Source organism: Mobula birostris, chromosome 9 (genome assembly GCF_030028105.1).
Source record: "Mobula birostris isolate sMobBir1 chromosome 9, sMobBir1.hap1, whole genome shotgun sequence".
Classification (NCBI taxonomy): Eukaryota; Metazoa; Chordata; class Chondrichthyes; order Myliobatiformes; family Myliobatidae; genus Mobula; species Mobula birostris.
In genome coordinates, this window is record NC_092378.1 from 31,438,770 (window position 1) to 31,449,819 (window position 11,050).

General features: G+C 38.1%; 1 protein-coding gene across 2 annotated transcripts in view; it reads left to right on the forward strand.

Annotated features, from left to right (window-relative positions):
• The window catches only part of LOC140203351 (bcl-2 homologous antagonist/killer-like), a 36,545-nt gene extending 25,705 nt beyond the window's left edge, over positions 1-10,840 (forward strand). The window contains exons 4-7 of one of the 2 annotated variants that reach the window (XM_072269391.1): positions 4,043-4,184; positions 4,988-5,125; positions 5,623-5,803; positions 7,406-10,840. In XM_072269391.1, coding sequence (XP_072125492.1) covers positions 4,043-4,184; positions 4,988-5,125; positions 5,623-5,803; positions 7,406-7,510 — 566 coding nt within the window. In that variant the 3' untranslated portion in view covers positions 7,511-10,840. The remainder of the gene's footprint in view (positions 1-4,042; positions 4,185-4,987; positions 5,126-5,622; positions 5,804-7,405) is intronic. The other variant, XM_072269392.1, reaches the window with a different exon arrangement.
• The last annotated feature ends 210 nt before the right edge of the window (positions 10,841-11,050 follow it).

An 11,050-nucleotide genomic window follows, 5' to 3' on the forward strand; every position in this document is an offset into this window, starting at 1 on the left:
CGCACCTGGAGTATTGTGTGCAGTTTTGGTCTCCTAATCTGAGGAAAGACATCCTTGCCATAGAGGGAGTACAGAGAAGGTTCACCAGATTGATTCCTGGGATGGCAGGACTTTCATATGAAGAAAGACTGGATGAACTGGGCTTGTACTCGTTGGAATTTAGAAGATTGAGGGGGGATCTGATTGAAACATATAAGATCCTAAAGGGATTGGACAGGCTAGATGCAGGAAGATTGTTCCCGATGTTGGGGAAGTCCAGAACGAGGGGTCACAGTTTGAGGATAGAGGGGAAGCCTTTTAGGACCGAGATTAGGAAAAACTTCTTCACACAGAGAGTGGTGAATCTGTGGAATTCTCTGCCACAGGAAACAGTTGAGGCCAGTTCATTGGCTATATTTAAGAGGGAGTTAGATATGGCCCTTGTGGCTACGGGGGTCATGGGGTATGGAGGGAAGGCTGGGGCGGTGTTCTGAGTTGGATGATCAGCCATGATCATAATAAATGGCGGTGCAGGCTCGAAGGGCCGAATGGCCTACTCCTGCACCTATTTTCTATGTTTCTAATTGTTTGCCATGTTTGCATTCCTGAAAATGATATTTCTTAAAATAGAAAGCTTCACCTCAAGCATTGGCGAGATGAGCTTTCCTATATGTCTGTAATGTTCAGTATGCCTGACACAAACACAAGCTGTTCTGCAGATGTTGGAAATCCAGAGCAACACACACAAACTCAGCAGGTTGGGTAGCATCTATGGAAATGAATAAGCAACCAACGTTTCGGGCCAAGACAGTTCTTCAGGACTGGAAAGGAAGGAGGACAGAGTGTGAATAGAGGAAGAAGAAAGGGGGAGGGAAAATTATTGGAAGGAGAAATCCATATTCATGCCATCAGTTTGGAGGCTACCTAGACAGAATATGAGGTGATATTCCTCCACCCTGAGAGTGGCCTCGTCATGTCAAAAGAGGAGGCCATGGTCTGACATGCTGGAACAGAAATGGGGATAGGAATTAAAATGTTGGTCACCAGGAAATTCCACTTGTAGCAGACAGAGCGGAGGTGCTCAACACCGGTCTATTGTAAATGGCTTCATGACTATTCTCAGTAATAGAAACCCTGATGGTGGCTGATGTAAAGATGTAAGATTATGCTCAATGAAGTATAATCTCGAATTGCTGGGGATATACAACTTTTGGTCAACACAAAATACTCTGCAGATGCTGGGGTCAAAGCAACACTCACAACATGCTGGAGGAACTCAGCAGGTCGGGCAGCATCCGTGGAAATGATCAGTCAACATTTCAGGTCGGTCCTGACGAAGGGTTCCGGCCCAAAACGTTGACTGATCACTTCCACAGGTGCTGCCCGACCTGCTGAGTTCCTCCAGTGTGTTGTAAGTGTTACAACTTTTGGTCACTTTCTGGGTTATAGGCACAAATTATTTTATTATCCAGCCACTTATAGTCAGCCATGCTTCCAGCAGTCATCACTACAGCTGAAAGACTGGTTGAGGATTTCAGCTGGATTTCTCTGCCATTCTTGCCGATTGTCTTTTTTCAAAAACTTGGACAAAAAGAAACTAGAAAAGCTCATTTGCTCAACAGGCAAACATTGTAATATTCTCCTGTGTCACTGAATGCTCATAATGAAATAGTAGGTGTATGGTGAAAATACATGGAAATGAGGGATGACCAAATTAGCAGTTAACACTATTGACAGTGCTTGTTTGCTTAGAGTGGAAAGAATATTGTGTAAACTTGAGTAACTGTTTAAATTCTGTTGTTTGGTGATGCCTGCTATAGTGAAAGAAAGGAACATTTACATGATGGTCCAAATTCTGAGGTAAATTTGCTGTCTTTACACTGGGGAAAGTGACTACAGCTGGACTACATACTTGCACAGCCAACTGTGGAAAGGCAGAAGTTGCTGACAGAGAAAGAGAAGGGTGTTCTGTCATCAACAATGGTACTGGCTGTGGCACTTTACAGTCTTTTCCAGAATAATCATCATGAATCACTGAATTGGCCAACTGATTCTCATCTCAAAACCTTGAAAATGTTGAATAATTTGAAAATTGGGTTTTCATTTACAGCTTCTAAACTTCTGACCCTAAAATTTAGCTTTTAATTTTGGCATAGATTCTCATTTTCAGGATTAATTATTACAAAGTTATGTAATTTTTAAAACTACATGCTTTTGTTTGTTATTTCAGCTTGTCCATTAGTCTTAGATGAATGTTCTAATCTTTATTCCAGCTGTATGTATTTCCGAACAATGAAAGAGCTGGATCAAATATATGAAAACCCACTTGTAAGCCAAGTTTTAGATAAAATTCATTCTGATTGTGCACAAATGAATTTTGAATCTGTTACCTTGACAATGGGTAAATACAACAGTAAATTAATGACTAAGCACAACAAAATACCATGCAGATTAGGTAGCATATGTGGGAAATAGAGTTAGATTAGTTTGCATCAGAACTGATCTATCATTAATGTGGGTGAGTGCAGTTTGAAGGGAGCTGGTCTGTAAGATGGATGTTATTAGAAGTAGCTGCATTACTGATTCTAAAATTATCACGTGTGATAAATCTCATTTTTGTAGCATTATATCTGTAGCTGTATTATTTTGAATACTGGTACTAATAGAAAGTTCTAGATTTTGCAGTAAATGGTGGTTAAGTGACAATAGTCATTCATCAAATCTGCACTTGCCGTTGGATGTTCACCTTGAAATTATGCTACATACACAGCACATCATCTTTACATGGGATTTGGAACATAGAACAAAGAAAGTTACAGCACATTACAGGCCCTTCAACCCACAATGTTGTGCCAACCATGTAACCTACTCTACAAACTGCCTAGAACTACCCTACCACATAGCCCTCTATTTTTCTAAGCTCCATATACCTATCTAAAAGACTCTTAAAAGACCTTATTGTTTCTGCTTCTGCCACCGTCACCGGCAGTGCATTCCAAGCACCTTAAAACTATGTCCACTTATGTTAGCCATTTCAGCCCTGGAAAAAAGCCTCTGGCTATCCAGACGATTAATACCTCTCATCATCTTATACACCTCTGTCGGGACACCTCTCTTCCTCCGTTGCTCCAAGGAGAAAAGGCCAAGTTCACTCAACCTATTTTCATAAGGGAACAATCCAGGCAACAACCTTGTAAATCTCCTCTGCACTCTTTCTGTAGTATCCACATCCTTCCTGTAGTGAGGTGACCAGAACTGAACATAGTACTCCATGTGGGGTCTGACCAAGGTCTTATATAGCTGTACCATTACCTCATGGCTCTTGAATTCAATCCCATGGCTGATGAATGCCAACACACCATACACATTCTCAACAACACTATCAAACTGCGCAGCAGCTTTAAGTGTCATATGGACTTGGCCCCAAGATCTCTGTGATCCTCCACACTGCCAGGAGTCTTACCATTAAGACTATATTCTGTCTTCAGATTTGACCTACCAAAATGAAGCACGTCACACTTGTCTGGGTTGACCTCCATCTGCCATTTCTCAGCTGAGTTCTGCATCCTACTGATGTCCTGCTGTAACCTCTGCCAACCCTCCAGACTATCCACAATACCCTCAACATTTGTGTCATCAGCAAACTTACTAACCCACCCTTTTACTTCTTCAACCGGGAATTCTGTGTTCAGATCCCTTGTGAGTTGAATACTGGCCTTGAAGATGAGTATCTCCTCAATAGGATCAGTGGGAATTTTTTTTGTTGTGGCAGAACTCAGGGTAAAGTACCTGTTTTGGGAATCTGATGTTAAGTATGTGGGTGACAACCCACGAGAGCAGGTTGAGTGTGTTCTCAGCTGTTGTGCTGTAAATATTGCCCTGTAAAGGGTCTCTGACTTTGGTTCAAGGATTTTTGTGGTGATGATATTGAAGTTATAGTTTTGCAGTTTATTGAGGTGCCCATAGATGGTCCACCTGTCTGAACTTTAGAGGAGAATAGGAATAACCATGTTAGCTTGTAACGTGTTATTCTGTGTTTTTTTTTCCCCCCCACCATATACAGAGCAGAATCAGGAGGAAGAAACAGAGCACATTTTTCAGAATAATGTCTGCTGCCAACATCAGAATGAGGTAGAAGAGGATCTGAGCAATGGTGTGACAATGCCTGGGACATCAGATGTGGACGAGTGGCAGACACATTCCAGGTATAGAATTGTACTGGACAGAAACCATGTCCATGATGACCTTTTCACCCACCTACATTAATCCCATTTACCCACATTAGGACCATTTCCTTTTATGTCTTGCCTATTCACGAGTCACTTAAATCTACAGTATTCTGCCTTGTTTTTGGTACCCCCTATCTTTATGCCTCTCATGATCATTTGTATCAGGTCACTCTTCAGATGGCCTCATTTCAGAAAGCAGTCTTATCGAATTTCTTCCCATCACTAAAGTACTCCAATCCATTCAACACCCTGATGAATGCTCCTTGCATTCTCTCCAGTGGTAAATCTCCAGATTTTGAAAGTTTCCCATTCATAAATTCCTGGTGTTTGTACATGGTGTATGGTTTGTTTCTCAATACAAAACTTCTGTAATATTTTTGTCTAAAATTTACATAATCATTTCAGTCAGTCTAGTTTATTTAGTAATTTTATCCCCTCTGGTTCAGAAGAGGTGGATTCAGAGTTTTGAGCACAAAGCTTTATGCATCAGCATTAGCTTACGTTTGGAGATAATGATTGGTAGTTTAGAATTAACTCTATGTCCTTCTGTCACTGTTATAATGTTAAATAGAATTCCAGAAGCATTTTTGATCTGGTGCTAAAATTCTAGGTCTGAATGGAGAAGGGCAGTAAAAAGGAGAAATGGAATAAAGTAAATGGTGTTTTGTCCATGGATTTGTGCTTCAAGGTCATTAAGATCTGAAATTTTTATTTATTTCTTATAGTATAAAGTTAAGCTTTGGATTTTTTGGGAATGAGTTCTAATATTATCTGCTCAGTTCCTCTGTGGAAATAGGGCGTCAGCTGGCAATTATTGGAGATGAGCTCAATAACCAAAAGAACGGAGAATCTCGAGATGTGCAAGTCTACTTTCCCTTTGCATTTGGGCATGAGTCGTTCCGCAGAGTTGCTGAAAGGTAAGCTGACAATTTATGAGGTCAATAAATGTCTTTAAAAATTAACATAACAGTGGCGTTGCTGTCTTTTAGTTCTTAATATTTGGCATAACGTAGGTTAGCAAGAGTACAAACCTACCCTCAGCCTGAAAAGACTCCATGGGGATGTAAAGTAGTAATGATCTATTCCATTATCCTTTCAGTCCTTGTAATGTTCATAAGTTACCAAAGGAAATGGAATAATTCAAAAATTTGCATTAGAGTAAGTGCAACCACATTGTAAGAAGAAAATTTTCCAAAGCTCAATCAGACAGACAGACCGACATACTTTATTGATCCCGAGGGAAATTGCGTTTCGTTACAGTTGCACCAACCAAGAATAGAGTATAAATATAGCAGAATAAAACCATAAATAATTAGATAATAATATGTAAATTATGCCAGATGGAAATAAGTCCAGGACTAATATTAATCTAATGACATGATTATTTTTGTAAATATATTTTTCAACTACACAGATTATTTGATAATGAAATAAACTGGTGGCGCACAATCACCCTGCTAAGCTTTGGATACAAGAGTTTGAAATATGTCTGTCGGGGAGGAATCATGGAATATTTTGGCAGAGTCACAGAACCCATTGGAAAGACCATAGCAAAGAATCAAATTACTCAATGGATTGCGGAGCAAGGAGGCTGGGTAAGCGGGATGGGTATTATGAGAGTGATTGAATTTCTGCCTCACAATTGTTTATGAATTGAGAATTTTTTGAAGGAAAAGTAAGTCTGATTCTAGAGTTGTAAGCATAAGGGGAATGTTAGAATTAGGAATATCACATGACGGGTGTATAATGGTGTCAACAGAATATCTATATCCATATTAGCAACTAGAGATTTGACCATTTCTTTTCAAAGGCAAATATCCAAAGGCTACTTATTTATTTTCCACAAAGATAGTGGTGTCTCATTTTAACTATTAGTCCCAATTTCTTGGATTTCCCTCCCAGTGTGTACTATCTCATTCTAGTTCCTGTCAAATTGCATCTTCAGTCTGCCATACAGCACCAGGTGATCAAGGTTGTGCTTACTAGTGACCAATCTTTCTCCATGCTTTAGCTAGCTTGTCTGTTACAGGCAAGAAGTAAGAAACATCCCCTGTGGAAATTTTAAATATTTTATTCCCATGTCAAAATTATGATTTAGATACATGGGAATTATTTCATCAAAATAGAACAGTGTGATCTTCAACATCTGGCAAAGAGGACATTGCTGTTTTAGCAATGCACTGATTCCCAAGTTCATTATCAATGTCATTACTGCGGTTGTACCTACTTTTTAGACTGCCAAACTTGAGCCTTGATGGCTATAGCCTTTCTGCAACGTTGACAGGTCAAAAAAAATGGCTAACCTTCAGCTGAGGTCATGCCCCAGACTGCTTTGATAGACTTCTGACAGCTCATTGCTGTTAATGGCCTTTGAACCTTTTAGAAGTGTCTTATGCTCCCACTCAGATGAACAAAATTACAGAAAATTAACTATACTTGACGTAAAATTGATGGGTAAATGTAAAGTGCATCCAATTCATCACTGACTCTAGCAAGAAGGCCGAAGTGCTGCCTTTCCTTTGGGCCCACCTGATTAACAGCAGTATGATCCAGCCCATTACTGACAGAAGTATAATATTAGCAGTGCAAGTAGTTGGCACATTCACTTGACATTCTTGGGTCTATTCATTGATTAATTTTACATTGTCTCTGCTGTGGTTAACACACAGTTCCTTTGATGTGTTTAGAGATGGCAGCTATTGAGGGTTGATTTGTTTACCTTGGTTCCTGTCATTCAGATGTGCACAAGGAATTGTATTTATTTAAATTCAAGTAGCTAAAACATTTAGAGCAATCAGAAATAATGTTATGTAACCTACCTGATACATACCTGCCAGTCTTAAAGGAAGTACTTGCAGCTCAAAGGCCGAACTCCTCAGTGTAATTACTAGATGATGTGGTCTTTTCCAAACAGATGCAACAGCAGAATGTAGTGCAAATTTTGTCAGCAAGAATATGTAAAAACAAATTCAGGACTTCTATTTTTGATTATGCACATGGCAAAATCATGAACATGTGGGCATTTGCACAGGTAAATAGATGCAGTTTTGTCTCAAACCTCCTGGAGTTTACCACCGAGTTCTGAAGTACAGGAACTGTAAACCATTGTTTTATTAAATCCTTGCTGGAAAGGAAAGTAAATGCAACTTGTAATATAGAGTTTGTTAATTTGAGTTTCTTTTTCTTCTGCTTTACAGACCACTGCCCTTTCCATTGAGCATGTCGTCTTGAAATGGCTGTTTGGAATCTTTGTGATTGCTATGCTGGGTGTGGCAATCGTGTGCAAGGTTTACAAATCGTAAACCAAGTGCTGTGCTGGATCGTCAAAGCTGGTCTTGGCCAAGCAGCATATTTGCTAACTTCACCCAGGTGGTGGAGGTCCTTTTTTATTGTCAAATTTTGAAAAATGGAAACAATGTTTTTGAATTTTTCTTTAGTTATTTAAGATTTTGGGAAAAGTGCTGGGCCACACTTTTCTAAAAATATAATATAACAAAATCAAATGTATGACTGTTACTGGTAACTGTCTACATGGCTTGAAATGGGTGTTTGTGGTAGTTTTTCACGTTGATTTCAAAGTTACAGCCATGATCATGGTCATGCCATTGCATTAGATGTTATTTATATAAAAACACTAAAATACATCTTTGAATTGATGTCCGTTTCAAGATAGAACCTTATTATGGACAAGATGGTATCATTTGCCTTTGGTAAACAATGCTTTGCCTTTATTTGTGTAGTAGTATTAATATACTGTATACAAATATTATTTCAATGTTAACACATTTACCTGATGAGAATGTGATAATTAGGCTGTTGAGACGATGGTAGAATGGTGTGATTGAACTTTTCTCTTTCTGTTAATTAAGATGAATGGTAGTTCTTAGCCTGCAGAAGGGTCCTAAGGCACATTTATATGTAAATATAACCCCAGGTTATACTGAGTGCTGGATCACTAGAAAAATCTGAGGCACATTTGAGTACAGAAAGAGTTTTATTCTTGTAATGGCTTTGTAGTTTTTTTTTGTGAGGCAGGAGCATCGGATGTTCTCCTTGCTAACCTATCTGAGTTTCTTTAGCATGAGTGCTCAGGATCCTCTCCTTGAGCCTCTCCAGTGGTCACCTTCCATCCTAAATCCTTCTTTCATCCACTGTCCACAAATCTGAGTCACAGCATTATTATGGACCTTACCAGTGGGTGTGTTTTTTAAAGTGGTATTTTTCCAGAATGAGGCGGTATTGTAATCTATTAACTCATCTGCTGGCTGAGCCCCATTCTGAGCAGTCACTTCGTTGTGATACATAAAAGGATTGCACACTTGTATTATGTGACATTTCTTAAGCCACCATCCCTCATCAATCACACTGCTCTGCTCTCTAACACATCTCCATTTTCACCCTCCCATGTTGTTTCATGCAATCAGAATAAATGAGCAAAGCTATCAGATACGTCTAGAGGAGAAAACATTTTGATATAAGCTGCATTTCATCCATTACTCTTCTTTATCTTAAAATCTAGTTTTTTTAAAGCTCTGATACCATTTCCTAATCTTTTTGTTCATTTTTATCTCACTGTTGTCAGCTTCTGGTACACTATATGATGGATATTTGTGCCTGTTTGCAGTAAGGAAGAAGTTGATGGTGATCGCTAAATTTGATTAAAGTGCCTCGATCAGTATGTGCTACCTTGTCGAATGGATAAAATTCCTTGTTATTTTAAGTTAACGTTTGATATTCAAAGTGTAATTTGATTTACTTATGCCACCCTGCCTCTCACAAATGTATTTATAGAAACCTTGCATGTAAATACATATTTTGTGTACAGAAGCTTGGCTTGTTTAAACTTTCTAACAGTTTTGCATTGGCTATTCATTTCAAAATTTCCATGTTCATAGTTTTTTTAAAAATGAAAACTCCTGCGTGAACTTAAGAAATTTCTGACTGTTATATTATTTTCCCACAATATGCAAACTTGCAACCAAAAGTTTCCAAGTTCCCAAAACATAAATGAGACATTATTCGATCTCATTCGTCTGAAGCGATTACCACCAGCTTGTTTTTACTGAAACAATGGCAGGAGATCTGGTATGCACACGACACCAAAATGGGAAAGAGTAATGGAAATGACCAAAATCAGGGGGCGATAGTAGCATCTTTGTGTCTTAAGATTGCAAACCATGATTTATCTTCAATTAGCCTAATATGACTTGTATATCAAACAAACAACTGAATCCTCTCTCAGCACATAATATAGTCAACATTCTTTTAAGTTAATGCAGTGCCGTTACATCATTTGGTGATTGTGTCATTTGTTGCTGATTTTAGAAAATGTTCACCAAGGGCAGCCTGCTGTACTTTGTTCATTGACTTTACCTACACCTTTATCATAGCTATTACTTTCAATGTAATCTGCTTCAAATCATCTGCTAACCACAATGCAGCACATAGCTTAGTATACACTATACAAGGTCTTTAAAAAAAATCAGGACAAGGGTATCAGGTGAAGCCTAATCCTATTCCGATCAGTTTTTTTTTTTAAAATGATAAACATTGTTGTCTTGATTTAAGTAAAATGAGCGCTCTAGGTCTCCTCAGTTGGCCATCACTTGCAGGGAAGATACCTCACATAACACTTAAAAATTAAAAAACATTGCAAATTATATTCCTTCATAAATTTTATTCATGATTCTTTGAATATTGAAATTAACATTTTTTTTCCTTTGACAAAAACTGCTGGAAGTTGGAGACTGAGAAGTCATTGAAAATTACTTTTACAATTATATCATTCAGCTAGTTCGAGTTAAACTTGTGGGACGTGAGATACCAGAAACCAAACTTATTCCAGGATTTACATATTATCTTGCTGCGACCATCAGGAATTAAATTGAATGCAGATATATGTGCACCGATCTATTCATATGTTCCATAGCTTCGTTGTTATCTTCCTTGTATTGTGATTGTGGCTATTTGCTGTCCTCAGTGCAATGTATTTCTGTTTTTCCATGTACTTCAGTGGATTTAAAAGAATATCCTTTGGATTGTACCTGAGCTCACACCGCATAACAACTGAAATAATTTCTAAATTACAATCTTGTGTACTTTGCATCTTGTTGTGTTACCTGTATATTCAGCTGTGTTACTCTGCTGGATCAGCACTGTTACTTCCTTCTGACTCTCCACAATATGCAGTTACAACATACGCATGGATTTTAATGTCCTTCAATTTATTGCCCGTAAAGGAATATGTAGTGTCTGTAATGAGAGGGAAGTAGGGCAGGCCTTAAAGTATTGCTACAAGTAATATGGGTTCAAAACCATTAATTTTCTCATTAGGCAGAATCTTCTGTAATTGAATGACCATTTTCATCAAAAATGTTTATACATTTGCAGGCATGATTGCATTGTAATGGAATGTATTTGTGTTTTGATAATATGCAGTGTCATTCTCGATGTAGATTATAGGCCGCCTCAGTTGCCACCATTTGCAACATTGCATTCCTTTACATATTTTATTCATGATTGTTTAAATGCTGAAGTAAACATTTTCTTCCTTGATGCAAACTGCTGAAAATTGTGAATTGAAGTTTTGAGAAATTACTGGAATGCTAACCAGAATGCACTTGGCTGAATAAAAGGAAAATAAATATAAATTCAGTATGGTTTCTTAAACAGTAACTAGAGGATTGAATTCACAAGTGATAGATATTTTAATATTATTTTAGGAGGTGAAATTCTTTTCTATGTGGAAAGTGCTTCGATACGTCACATCACACTTGCTTATTGAATTGGTGGTAAACACCTCAATTAGACCAAATCTTAAGTTTTTTTTAAAAAAACAGTAC